This window comes from Odontesthes bonariensis, chromosome 24 (assembly GCF_027942865.1).
Source record: "Odontesthes bonariensis isolate fOdoBon6 chromosome 24, fOdoBon6.hap1, whole genome shotgun sequence".
Taxonomy (NCBI): Eukaryota; Metazoa; Chordata; class Actinopteri; order Atheriniformes; family Atherinopsidae; genus Odontesthes; species Odontesthes bonariensis.
Genome location: NC_134529.1, coordinates 8,815,750 through 8,829,806, shown reverse-complemented (window position 1 = coordinate 8,829,806; position 14,057 = coordinate 8,815,750). Strand labels below are relative to the sequence as shown.

The window sequence follows — 14,057 nt, the reverse complement described above, 5'->3', positions numbered from 1 at the left end:
GGCCTTTAGATTTTTCTGTCACCGTTTAAAAAAAAAAAAAACGATCACCGACGGACAATATTAATTTAACGCGACCCCGAGCCTTTACTCAAGCTCTTAGGAGTACTATGACTAGGATGACTGAGAATCTACACTGACAAGCCTTCTATTTAGATCATGGTGTAATGGTTTCTTGTGTTCAGACCTTTGATTGTACACTTAAGTCTGTGTTTAAGTTAGACTTCATCTTGTGGCAGAAAAGAGATTTACAAACTTAGAGAATGGATGCCTAGAATTTTTCATCTTTGCTTGCCTTTTAGGGCTTCAGTATATTTAGGTAGTCAGCTGATCCATTTTTTTTCTGGAGTCAGGCACTGTGTTCTCATCTTACTTAAAAGTTTCATACTGCACATTTAGCTTCTATTGTTTACAGAATTTTACCTGAAGTATATGCGTTGTATTTTCCCCATAGCTGCTCTTCCATGTAGACAACGGAGCCGGACGAATCACAGTTGAGCACGACCCTGAGGGTGAAGGCTTCTGTGATGGTCAGTGGCACACCGTCACTGCCAACAAGCTTCGCCACAGGGTGGAGCTGGTGGTTGATGGAAGGAAGAGCCAAGCAGAGTCTCCTAACGCACGCTCCAATACGTGCGACACCAACGACCCCATCTATGTCGGAGGATATCCTGGTATAGCTGCCAACAGACACACATACTTAGACAAATTTAAAGAAACATGCCAATCTACGAACACAATGTTAGTTTAACTAGTATTAAGTCTAAACCATTGAAACATCACTTAGATTTTGTTGTAATCCATTCTAGCAAACAGCATGTTTATTACCTTGTGAGGGAGACGCCTGTTGTCCATACCTTTTTCTCTCTCTCCCTCTCTCAGATGGGGTTCGTCAGGCAGCTCTTTCTACCAGCACATCTTTCAGAGGTTGTATGAGGAACTTGAAGATTACAAAGGCTTCCAAGACCATGGATGTGCAGTTCAACAAGGCTCTGGAGATTAAAGGAGTTCAGCCTCTCTCCTGTCCTGCTGTGGCTGCCTAACCAGCACCATAGAGCCTTCTCCCCTTTGTTGTGTTCCGATAATACTTCGCTTAAGAGCTACCCCAATCTTAATCCCTATACAGTGTGGAGTGTGTACTGCATTTAGGCAAGATCCATATTCCTTTTTTTCCAATACACTTGGTTTGAAGTTGTGCAATCTCCTATGGAAGCCCAGTATTAATGTCAAATCATATTTCATCCCCTCCTTACAGCAGATAAGAGGCTGTGAGAAAAAAATATAAGCCCTGTAACCATATGCTAAAATATAAAGTGGGTTTATTTTTCTGGTCCTGACTATCAGAGCCCAACGTTGTATTATTTTACATTGTTTGCATGTCTGAGCTTCTGTCTAAACTACTCACCCCCACAGGTGGTACTCAAGATTTCAAACCTGCTGCTCTTTGGGGGAAGTTGCCCAGTGAATTTATCAGTGTTCTAAAGAAAATTGACCTCATACTTCTGAGAGACTGTAAGGCGATCCTGACTGCATGCATCATTAAGCCCTTTGTCAATAAATTTGTAATGGTTACAAAGTAAGGTCTCAGTCTGTTTTAGTGTGAAGACCTGTATCACATTAAAACATTAAGTTAGCTTTCCTTTTCCCTCTTGAAAATGTTAACCACAGACATTTTTGCTATTCTGGTAACAAATAGCAACCAGTGTAACATGAACTCGTCCAGAAGAGCATATTGTCCTTGCATTCACAGTGGTTGTTCAACATATCCCTGCCAATCGTCTTATCCCAAAATACCAATTAACAAGGATGTTCGTCGCTTGAGAAAACAGTGATAAACTCATACAAGCGTTGCGGTGTACAATTCACAATATATAGCATTTGCTCAAAGTTTTGAATTGTTTTTGATAGTGTCAATTTCTTTTTCTGTGACTCCAGTCAGAGTAACTTAATTTAGCTCCCTGGTCAGAATCTCCCCTCCCCTTCTCAATTCTTTAAACAGAGCATTCTGTTTTGTTTTTTTTTTCTACTGCAAGACTATGTGTAGTTAGTGACAAGTCCTTTTACAGGAACCTTTCCAGGTAGCTGCCCATATGACCAACTAAATTCATTGACATTGTCATGAAAAAACATTTTCAGTTTAGATACACCTACCCCTGGATTTTAAAAGAGTATGGACTATATAAAAGTAACATTTATATACTGTATTTGTTGTCCTACTACATAAATGTTTACTTCTCCTTACTGTATCTCAGTGACCAAGGTAAATGGATCTGCGCTTGCATTCCAAGTGCACTAGAGGGCAGTATGTACCCGTTAGATGAAAATGCATTCAACTCAGCAACCCCAGAATTTTTCTGAAGGTTGATGCACAGACAAATTGGGTCCTGAAGGAATTAAACTGATGTGACAAAATAAGGGTCTAAATTCCTCTGCAATGTGCATTCTTCATTTATTATGATGGTACTCTTTACATAGTGGGGGGAAAAAAAAAAAAAAAAAAAGATGGTCAGAAAACCCAATTGTGTCCACCTTAGGTGGAATGTTTTGAGAAAAAAAATTTAAGCCAACAATTTATCCCGTCACCTTTTATATTTCTAACATACCTTTTTATGACAAGATCTCTAATCTGAATGTTTTTGAATGGTAAAGTAACCACTGTGTTGGAGTAGGTGAGAAGATGTCTAGGTTCAATATTGTGCTTTATTTGTTTCGTTCCTACTTTATTGGTTTGTGGAAATTTAGACTCAACAAACCCTCAGACCCTAATAAGCTTATTTAGTCTTATTTGCATTGCTTAAAACAGAGGCAATACAAATTTGAACCTATATAAATATGGCCAAAACTGTCATAATTCAGCAGTCATGAGTTTCTTTATGGAGCTACCAGTGGCCCAGTTTGTGAGAACTTTTAAAAATAGTGAACAGGACCAGTTAAGGTTTGGATATCAGAATATCTTTGACAAATGCTCATATTGGATTAGTAGTGTGACTAACCCCTGTTTGACTTTAAAAGACCTGGAGTGGTGATAAACTGATGCTTGTTACAGCCAGTGGCATGGAGAGGATTCTACTGGTAAAGGATGGAGAAACCATAAGTTCTTTACAGTAAAATAGTAATCCTGCTTTAGATGGTAAAGGAATATTTCATCTACTTTAAATCTTTTGGAAATCTCCATTTTTACTTTACTCACGCAAATATTACCTCTATTTCTGTGTGAGGACTTGTTTGAACTTCAGCCATTTAAATGCTCTTGCAACATACATTATGTAAAACATCTACTCCAAGAACAAAATTTCCATTTAAATGAAGCCTAATGCTTTCTGTAACAAATTACTATGTGCCAATATATGCATGGTAGAGATAATAGTCATTCTAAAATCGGTTTTGGATTTTGATGGGCAGTATTGAAATGCCCTTTGCTTTAATGTTAAGTAGCGCCTACTTTGATTTGTGCTTATTGTGCTCATTTTAGCAATTTTCTCAACTGGTGCACCTACAGCATTTTCCAGCTACAATACTCCAAACAGCTGTGCAAGGTAACAATAACAAAAGTTGTACATACAGAGGCATATCTTGTCATACAGTAGTAAGATGATCGAAAAGCTTGTTTACTCAAACCTCATTCCCCTTCCCTTTTATCCTTGTGAATGGTGTGATAAAACAGCATTAATTTAAGTCTCATTTTGACATCAGTCAAGGCATTCAAGCATTCCATGTTTATGTCACTAAAGCAATACCCTCTTAAACTACCATATTAACACAAGTGTAGTTTGTAGATATCGAGAAACAGCTTAGCTCCATTTTGTACAGGCTTTTGAATGAAAACCTCCAAAGAAGAGTAGCATTGTTTATCATGTACAGTGACAGCACTGTCCTGGTGTCAGGTATGGTGACTTATTGCATGCTGTCGGGTCGTTTTCAACTTATCTGGGGTGAGATCCAGATGTGGTGGTGCTCCAGCCCAGCAGATTAAGCTTGCTTGGCACCTTCATCCACCTCCCACAGCCACACTCATACACACCAGGGTCCTTTGTCCAACTACTACCCATTGGTAAGCATTTCCTCAGGGTATGGATCCTTCTACTCTTGAGTCAGGCCTTGTCAGGATGACGGCAAGAAGCCCGAGAGTCGTTTGCCTGTCAGTGACTTGCCCTGGGAGCAAAAACAGAAGAAAGGAGGTGAGCCTGACAGCTGTTGAAATGCCATCAACCTGCAAAAAAAAATGTAGCAAACTCAAAATTAGTGTTACAATGGGAAATGCTTTGTTAAAGGCGACAACAGTAATCAGGGACTGGTTAATCTCAATTATGATTTTACACAGTTAAACTCTCCCGTTTCTATTAGTCCTTCATCTTAATCTTCAGTATTCCTACAAGCAACTCTTTGCTCACAGTCAAGCATCTGGACAAACTAATTACCACACTGGATTGCTATGTAACTCTGTCAAATAATCACTAGATCATTCCTTGAAACCAATATTAAGAAAAAGAATGTCCCCTCAGGGTTGCAGCCAAAGTGCAGCCAATTACTGAGCGCAAGCAATGATTAAATCAAAACTGTGTACAAATTGATTATGTTACTTCAACATTACTACAGTGAGCAAACAGGACCAATACATTAATAAATACATCCAGTGTTTGTTTAGGGCAGCTGAAAAAAAACAAGAAAAAAAAAAAAAAACAGAACTACTCTCTTCCTCTGCACTACCATTGCACACAAAAATAATTTTCTGCTCTTTACAGCAGTAATGTTTGTTATAACTCTCCCTGGCTTGACTTTTAATGAAGACATTTTTAAGACAGGAAGTGGGACACTCACCACACTGCGAGTGAACTTCTCCAAGGAGGTGCGTCGCCCCTGCTCCATTTCAGGCTACAGAGTCGAAGACAAAGTAGGAAAAAAGCTTTTGGCATGTACAGTTTATTTACAAAAGATTACCAATACTCGCACAATATGTACATGAAACTACTGACTTAAGGCTTTAAGACAGACATACTCACCTTCTTCTTCGCCATCAGCAGGTCCTGGTACACATTGGAGCGTAGAAAACGTGCATAACTGTCACTTTTCATCAGTTTGTAAATGTGATCCTAGGTGGACAGGAAGATTAAAAGAAAACTTTTTTTTATTATTATTATTATTTTTTTAAACGGCAGTAGGAGGAAGATAATGGTCTTCTGTATGTATTACAACTGTTTTCTGACTTTGCAAGGTGCACAAAGTGAGTCAGTCTCAGGGGGAGTAAAATGCTGTAAGGTGTCCCCAAGCAACTGACAGAAAGAATCTTTTGCTTATTTAACTCTTCCCTCTTAAGTCTGTATAAGAAATTTGATAGGCACTACACAACCCACATTATCTCCTCCCATTCCTTAGCCTCATTAGTCTTCCAGTGAGGCGTATTCTTTAGAAATCAATCCACAATATATAAATGCGTCAGCTGATTCTGATGAAGCATGTGGAACAGACAAATCGGGCAGACAACAGTCTGATAGAGCTTCTAGAGGCTCTGACAGATCACTTAAAAAGAGAGATTCAAATATAAATGCCCTCACCAAATTGTATATAGCACAGGGTCTTGAACTTAAACCATCGGCCCCCTTAAAGAGACAGTTTATCCACTTGGAGCCTTTTCGTAAATGTCTTTTTAATCCTAAAGTGCATACATTTTAACATTATGCAGAAAGTTTGATAAGATGAAACATATGAATCATTTAAAACCAGTATCCTGTTAGCTTAGCATTTCATCACTGGTCTCGTCTCAGTCTTGATGCACTCTAGTCTTGGTTTTGCCTTTGTCTTCAACACTTGAAGCCCATATAGGGGTCTAGTTTGACTAGTTTCCATATCTGTAGATACATACTGTTCCTGAACTTAAGACGCACACAAAGAAAGATTGAATACGAATCGTGTGAAGTGCCTTTACTTCTTCCCACCTGTGCATCCTCATAGCTGTATCGTCCAGGGTCTTTCAGGTTCTGGCTGGTGCGTTCATAGCTATGCGAGTCCAGGTTGATGGAGCTAGGAGCTCCCTCTGCCAGGAACTCTGCCCAGATGTCATGAGCCCTCTGTGACACTTCCTGCAGGGGAATCCTCTTCACGTCCTGCACTGCCAACCAAAATCTGCAACATATTTGAACAGAAATGAGTGGATGACTTAACTTGAAGAAGCTTCTTTGGGTTTCCCCCTTTTCCTTCACTGTGTTAAATAGCTGTAATTCCAAAAGGAATTAACGATGCTGGTCTTCAACTATATGAAGGAAGGACCTCTGTACCAGTTGGGGCTTTTCTTCCACTTCTTATCTGCATCATCAAGTAACCTAATGCATTTACACATTTCTGCTCATAGTGGCTAGTTTGCAAGCCTGAAATGAGAAGCAGCCTCATGTCTGACCAATTCTGACCTAAGAGCTGCCCACCCAGTAAAACATTTAGGCTTGACAGGAGGTGTAACATTTAGTTACCAGACCTGAGTTATTCTGCCACTGTTTCACTTTCAATTGAATACTGCCGTTTCAGTCGCTTAAAAGTCATTTGTTTGAATATTCTTTCAATTTGCAGCTGGGATGTTTCCGTTGGGGGCTTCCGTTGGTAGCCTTCACTGAATATTTCAAGTACCGTAGAATGTCACAAGAGATGCTGCAACAATCGACACACTGTGAGTAAAATGATGCGACAGCAACTGCGTAGCACCATTTGTGTCTAATTAATAGTGCACACTTGTAGACTTCTTTTGGCTGTAGCAAACTGGATGATCAACCCCCTGCAAGTCTCCATGAAACAATACTAGTGAGGATGTATTTTTATGCATAAAATCCTCTGTTGAAAGACTACAGTTTTTTTTCCTCACCACATTCCAACAGTGCTTATGGTACTTCCCTTACCCCCATAAACATGGGTCACAGAATGCTTGAAGCTCAATTTAACACTTCCAAAAATTAACCAGCTGTATTGCATTTGAGTTGTAGAAGTGGATTTAGAGTTTTAGTATCAAGCCTGAGCATTAAGGAGTGGTAAAAAGAAAAAGGACATTTTTCAGATCTAACACAAGCTGTAGTAAGACTGTTAAATAACAGGCAGCAGAGGGCCGCTGGCTGACTGCCTTTAATATTAGTTTCCATCTATATTGATCTGTGGGCTGGTTTAGCAATATAGAGAGAAACACCTCTGGGGTCTGCTTCTCTCTCCGTTTTTCCTGTAGGGCCTCTCCAAAAGCTCCCTCATAAAAACAAACACAATTAAAGGCCCAGAGATCCGAGTGAGGAGTCTGGTGGGACAGCCAGAGGGTGAATGGTGACGTATATCTCTCCCAGTCTCACTGAGTATGCGTTTCTGAGTGTTTTATCTGACTCAGAGGTATCAACAACCTCCACATTGGTTCATCTCCGTACTGCCAATCCAAACATTTCTCCAACTCACACAATATAAAAACACCCATTTATTGCTGCTCTGGTACAGAAAGGACTAAATATGATTTATGGTTTATGTCCAAATGAAGGATGAATTTAATACTCTGCAAATCGAGCAACGCTAAAATCAAAACTTTTATTAACTTAGAAGAGAAGACTCACTTGTACTGGGAAAAAAAAAGAAAAGGTTCATTTCCTCCAATGCTGATATAGAGAAAAGCTGCCGTTTTCTCTGTCCATATAAACTGCATATTAATCTGTGTTTTTCTACATCGGTTATTTTGAGGTTCATCTCGAATCATAACGCAGTGAGTTTACTGTTCATTGAGGGGAAGTTCAAAGAAATGGTGGAAAGATTGATGGCAACTGGTCTAAAGCAAATCCAATTCAAGAACTAGAATCAACTATTCTAGAATAGAGATCACGCCACTTTACAGGCTACACAATGCTAGTAGGAGAGTGTATATTAGTCGATGGTGTTTCATTCATATTTCATTTGATTATAAATGTTACATTCTTCGATATTCGGATTTTACAGGGAACAAAACATTGAAAAGTTTCAGAAAGTGCTTGTGACTTCTCTGGTTTCTTGGTCTGCAACACCTTGTATCTCAATCCCACCTCCATCTTGGAACTTTAACTCATCTAATTAGTGTTCTACAGAAATGTATATAATTGATTAAACACCATTTCTGTTTACAGTCTGAAGCCATAGACTTTTGTTGAGCTTTCATTCAACTCCAAAGGAAAACAGCAGTATTATTAAGCAACCTGCTAAGCCTTCTTGAATAAAGAGTTGCTTGTTTGAATAAGTAAAACGTTTTCATTTTTTACAAGGAACATAAAATATGTTAGGGATATATTATAAGGCAGGCAAACCACAAGGAACTTGACTGCAGTTTTGTCTGGCATTTATCCATTTTGTCATGGCCTGGTAATAGCACTTCATCCATTATAACAAAATGTGTTAGTGAAAACTAAAACTGAATGCACACACCGAGTTCAGTACACACGTTTATTTAAATCACAGCTGTGAAAAGTTCTAGGCCAGGGATTTAAAAATATATTTAAAATTCTAACAGAGCTGTTTAACATTGAGTCATCCTTGGCATTTTACTTTTATGATCATTATACTTCTGTAAAAAGAGTTCTATTATTTGTGTTTTCACAGTTCTTGGGTAACAGAACTGGCAAAAATTCACTTACTTGTACCTCCATCCCACAGTGTGAATTGAAATTGTGGGCTGGAGCAAGAAAGATGCCAAAAAAAAAAAAACAAAAAAAAACAGTTTTCTGGCTATTTTTAGGAAGGCAAAAGCTTTTTTAACAATTTTTATAATGTCCTATCCCTAAAAGTGAAAATGTGCAAACCTACTGAACAGCTATCCTGTAACCTTGCCACTGACCCAAGTGTCACTTAGCTGCATTATGTTAAAAAACCCTCTTTAAGGCAATGATTGCAGGCCCAGCTGATCCCCGTTTCTTCAGCTTTTAGATATTTCTGTCCTCCAGCAAACCTGATTTAAACACAAAAACAATCTGTGGCAATATCTTGACAGTATATTCAGATTAAGCTATATTAAGCTCAAATAATGAAGCGGATCCATGGAAAAAAAATAAAAATTTATATCAACAAAATGAAAAGATTAACTGTAGTGCCTGCCAACAAGAATCCATTTTTCTTCACCACAAAACAAACCATTGTAAAGGGGATCCTCACTTTGCCCAGAACAACCAGACAATGTTTGGAATAAACTAGTAAAAATCATAAGATTTTCTTCGTATATTTTTTAGAAGAAAACTCGAGATTACTGAAGCATGTTTAGTGCCCACCTCAGGTTTTCTGAGCTGAACTCGGACTCCAGAAACTTGAGGAAGAGCTCCTGTCCTGCCGAGTCCTTCAGTGCCTCATCCAGAGAGAAACCCCACTTCTTCACCCTCTGATGACTGGGCTCCTTACTGGGAGACATTGGAGAGCATGGAGACTGAGGGTTGGTGATGGCTTAAAAATTCATCTGAAACTATTGCAAGTAAATTGAAAATAAAAGGTATTAAAGGACAGGGAGTTGGTGGGGTGGGGAGGTTTGACAGATTAACACAGAGGAAGTAATAAGATATTCAAAGTTAAAATCTGATTTGTCCCCGAGGTGTCTGAAAGAGTCAGTGTTGATGTGATATCTGCCTTCAAATCTGCGTATTATGACAATGTTCATCTCAAATCCAATCATTTCGAATCTCTACAGGGAATATTTTCTCCTTTCCCATAATTGATCAATACTGATTAATTATTAAATTACATTAGGCACAATGATTATGTGTCTGCCATAATTCATTTCTGCATAATCAGCCAGGCTAGGAACTCAGAGCATAGTGCACCATGTTGAGAGCTCTAAAGAGGTCTTCAACACAAATACTGAGCACATTTCTTCCATATGGATTGAGAAAGCTATGTGACTTGTCAATTTCCTTCCCTTATTACTGCAATCGATAGAAATATAACAAAGCAATAATAAAGTGCTCTGAGGAAACTGGTCTCGGTTTCAAACAGGTTAAAGCTTTTGTCAACATTAATTCTAAGTAGCCTGGCAGTTCTCCAAACTCAGAGTATACAAGGTGAGAACGATGAAGAATAATTTCACAAAAAGGTATTAAGTTTATTTAATATGAGTGTGTGTCTCACTTGTAAGACATCCCAGTGTGTATTTGAATATTTGGCAGTCTGGACACCCCAGAAAACACAGAATACAAGCATTCACTGACTCTTCCTTCACGTGCCATGGTTGTAAATTATGAGATGGTGATATCAATCTTGTATCACGTAGACTTAACCATGGAAATCTTAACCCCGTCTGACTTCTGAAAGCATTTTGCAGAAAAAGGATCAAGCCAGTGATCTCTTGCATGTTAATCCACAAAGGATTACTGTGCACGAATTCATAATTAACTTTTTGCCATCTCCTCTGTTCTCCTTTTAAGCATTTGCAATACGTAAACTAGCAAGACAAGGAAAGACCAATCATCGCATGGATATGTGTGGAGATTTTTACTTGTGGGTGAATTGAAACTAAAACGGTATTACTTTGGGAACAGAAATAAAAACATGGTAATTGTGGAATTTTTAAGCATTTATTGGGAAACTATTTATTACTCTATAACATTTGGTTAATACATCAATTACTTTCTAGGAAGGACAGTCTTTTAAAGTCAATATTGCTAGAATTTAGAAAACTTTCCTCTTAAAGCGCTTTCTTAGCAGCAGTTGTTGTCTCAACAGCACACAGTGATCCAACAGTATAGGCTCTACATGTTATTAGTTTTGGTCTGACAAGTACTCGCAGTCCAATTTATGAAATGCAATTTCTAAAACATACCAAACACTAAGCACATATATTGAGGATCAAAATTCTCAGCACAGCAAGTACACAGCCTTTAAATATTTAGAGAAAAATCACTGACAGTGATTATTATGTCTGTGCAAGTGAAATTGTTGAGGTCTCTGGTTTCCTACCTGGCCTCTAGATCCCAGAAAGTGGGGTCATCGCTGGTCCAGGGATTGGACGGTTCTGGTGTCATCACAAATGGGTCATACTCCATGTACTGTTCAGTGTAGGATATCAGACTGATGCACAAAGATGTGCATGAACATGTAAAACAGAGGAAAAACGGGTGAGATCTTAGCCGGTCAGAAGTTTACAAAATATAACAGTGACCATTCCAGATCAATGTTTCTTCCGTCCAGATAAATTGTGAAATGGATGTCTTCAGAAGTAAACTGAGTAAAGTGTGAAAACACTGACAAGGAGGAACACCTGGTCTGACAAAAGTCAAAGCTCAGATGCGAGCCGTCTACTTCTCTTTTATAGTTGAGATAAACCAATCGAGAGATGCAATGAGACAGAGTGGGCTTCACAACAACATCAGCAGAAAGGTATTTGTTGTCTTTTCTACAAGAATTTAGCCAATGCAGATTTCTTCCACAATATATTGTAGCTGCATTAAAAAAAAAAAAAAAAAGGGAGCAATATCAGATAGATTGCAGAGCACAAAACAAAAACCAGGGTGAGGTGAAAGACTAATCAGTAAAACTTTTTGGTTAATAGGCAACTGCGCAAAACTGCTCAAAAAGCACACTGCTTATAGCTCAGTTCTTTAAAGAAATATTTTAAAAGGCTTTAAATTGATTAATCACAACTCCAGAGGAACATATGCAATAAGACCAATTTAAGTTACAAACACTTGGAAAGTCCTAGATGTGTGCAATATATTGCATTAAACTTCTACACATAAAGCTACGGGGAGCACTGGAACCAGCTTTGGTTAAAAGCGTCTGCAAAATGACCGTAATGTAACCAAGAACAGAGACTGCATGAGCAGAATCCATTTTAGATGTTTGTGTGCAGTTTGGTCAAAGTCTTTTCTTTTTCTTTTATTCGTCATTAGTAAAAATGCTGAAGGACATAATCGTACAATTGACTGTACAGTGAAAAATGTATCAAAGCTGATATTATCCCGATCAATGATGACTGACGTCTTGTAATTTATTGCAATGTCAACTTTTTCTTTCTGCTGAACACCAATGAAACTTGTCTACAGAAATTGAAGGCTGTCCTGACTTAGGTTTATGAGACACCCAGGTGGGACAAAGTGAGAAAGAACATGCACTCACCATTTTATTAGGAAAACCCAAGCAATCTAATGCAATACTGCACTACAAAAGAAAGCTTTTTGTTAAAGATCATGGTGCTCTGTAGTTTATTACATCATGTCCATTTCTGCCCCTAAAGTATGTTGGTTGGGTGAACCCAATAGTAGAAACACCTTTAAAAAGGTAATCCAGTCCAGTACACTTCCATCCATTATGAACTGAATAATAAACATGAAATTATCACCCTTAGTACAACGTCAACAAAACCTGACATAGCAGAAGCTACTGAAAGGTATAATTTAAGGCAGAGCAGTTTTAAAAAGCAATGCAACTTATTACATGCATGCATAATTTGAGCACATTTCCTCTTAAAATCTGTCATGCAACACAATAAACTGCACAAAACTTAAATTCAACTACGTTTGCCACTCCAGTCAGTTTTGGGTTAAATTATCTTTACTTATCTCACAACTAAGTTTTTGTTGAGGTATTTCTGTAGATTAAACATGAAAAAAAAATGTATAATAAAATGTCTGAGGAGAGCAAGAACTTGACTCTCAAACAATTATGTTGTCAAATGCAGTGTTACAGCCAATTTTCAAAAGCCACAGTAGCACAATGAGAGAATTATATCCTATTCAATCAGTTATTTTCTATACCCTTGGTAGGGCAAAATGCTATGAAAATAGAACAAAAGACATGTGGAAGTTACTTCAATACATTGAGGCAACAAAGAAAGTGTTAACTTATGCATAGTGAAAGCAAATTTCCCTATTCTGACTCCAAAGAAAATTCATTTCAGGTTGGCTCAACTGGAGAATTCAGCATGGAAACTATCCATCCAGTCTGATAGATTTTTGTTTCTAGGCGACTACAATCGGTTTAAAAGCCGTTCAAATACAGTGAGGAACCATGAAAAATGGTCTTTACGACAATGTTTTTTTTGTTTATTTTTTAATAATTTGCTAGAAATAAAAAAGTTATTAATGTGTAGTGTGACCGAGTTATTAATACAACATTTCTAACAGATCAATAATTTTTTCAAATAGGTGGATAAAATGGAAATACTAATCATGTTTATTGCTCTATGATCTCTTTTCCAAATGAATTATTCAGTGAAGCATGGGAATTCAGAGAGCAGCTACTCACGAAATTCAACCAACCACCACAAAGTCAAACAACATTCTCTATGAAAAAGTTTACTACTTTATTGTCGACCGGCTGCCCTTACCGAAACCACCACAAGTTTAAATGGAATGTCAAAATTAGAATGGCCTCTGTGTGTCACTGTTATAGTGGAGATGGATGGGTACAGGTGTATATGACTGTAAAGGTACAGAGACGCTGGCGTATCTCACAATGTTTGTCAAAGTAACAATTAGCCACACTTTTCAGCATTATATCCATTTGCAATGTCTATAATTTACCATACCTCTCAGCAACTTTGGACATTTTCATGCAGTGACGATCCAGCTGGGTGTGCAGGAACAAGATCTGTGGAAAAAATGAGGTAGAGTGAGTTATGAATTTGACCGATTTTCCAGCTGCAGCAAACAAGAGCGTCAGGATATCTATGATAAATAATCAAGACCGATTTGGTTAGCAAGGTCCATATCCATCAGTGGTATTGTTAGGTGCAACAGTTTGTCATAATTCAGCCACGTTTGTGCCAAACAACTATAAAGCAGATGTTTTTATAACATTTTTCACAGTGGGACATTGTATTAAATGCAGCAAAAGGGTTTGCCAATCTCTGTAATGAGCTTGCGGCTGTGAAGTCACATGCTGTGAGAGTAAAAAGCGAACTGCATAAAAATTGAGATCCAACATTGTGAGAGCTCATCATTTTTGCATCAACATTCCACATATGGATCTAATTTTACCTCTTTCTCAACATCCTCTTTGGTATCTTTCCTGCAGTGGATCAAAGGAATGTGAACGGGACTCTGGCACTGCGCTCCCTCCTCTGCCACACCATACACCGACTGGGACGAATAAAGATGAAATAC

General features: G+C 38.2%; 2 protein-coding genes across 9 annotated transcripts in view; one reads left to right on the top strand and one right to left on the bottom strand.

The window, feature by feature from the left end:
* Positions 1-2,332, top strand: part of lama2 (laminin, alpha 2) — a 177,842-nt gene extending 175,510 nt beyond the window's left edge. For 5 of the 7 annotated variants that reach the window (XM_075459605.1, XM_075459604.1, XM_075459603.1 and 2 more), the window contains 2 exons: positions 452-671; positions 880-2,331. In XM_075459605.1, coding sequence (XP_075315720.1) covers positions 452-671; positions 880-1,040 — 381 coding nt within the window. In that variant the 3' untranslated portion in view covers positions 1,041-2,331. Of the gene's footprint in view, positions 1-451; positions 672-879 lie in introns of all 7 variants that reach the window. The other 2 variants (XM_075459601.1, XM_075459599.1) reach the window with 1 other exon arrangement.
* The window catches only part of rgs6 (regulator of G protein signaling 6), an 83,736-nt gene that overhangs the window by 2,967 nt on the left and 66,712 nt on the right, over positions 1-14,057 (bottom strand). For both annotated transcript variants that reach the window (XM_075459606.1, XM_075459607.1), the window contains exons 11-18: positions 13,932-14,033; positions 13,481-13,542; positions 10,912-11,022; positions 9,237-9,362; positions 5,931-6,117; positions 4,998-5,087; positions 4,816-4,869; positions 421-4,149 (exon numbers count right to left, since the gene is read on the bottom strand). In XM_075459606.1, coding sequence (XP_075315721.1) covers positions 4,099-4,149; positions 4,816-4,869; positions 4,998-5,087; positions 5,931-6,117; positions 9,237-9,362; positions 10,912-11,022; positions 13,481-13,542; positions 13,932-14,033 — 783 coding nt within the window. In that variant the 3' untranslated portion in view covers positions 421-4,098. The remainder of the gene's footprint in view (positions 1-420; positions 4,150-4,815; positions 4,870-4,997; positions 5,088-5,930; positions 6,118-9,236; positions 9,363-10,911; positions 11,023-13,480; positions 13,543-13,931; positions 14,034-14,057) is intronic.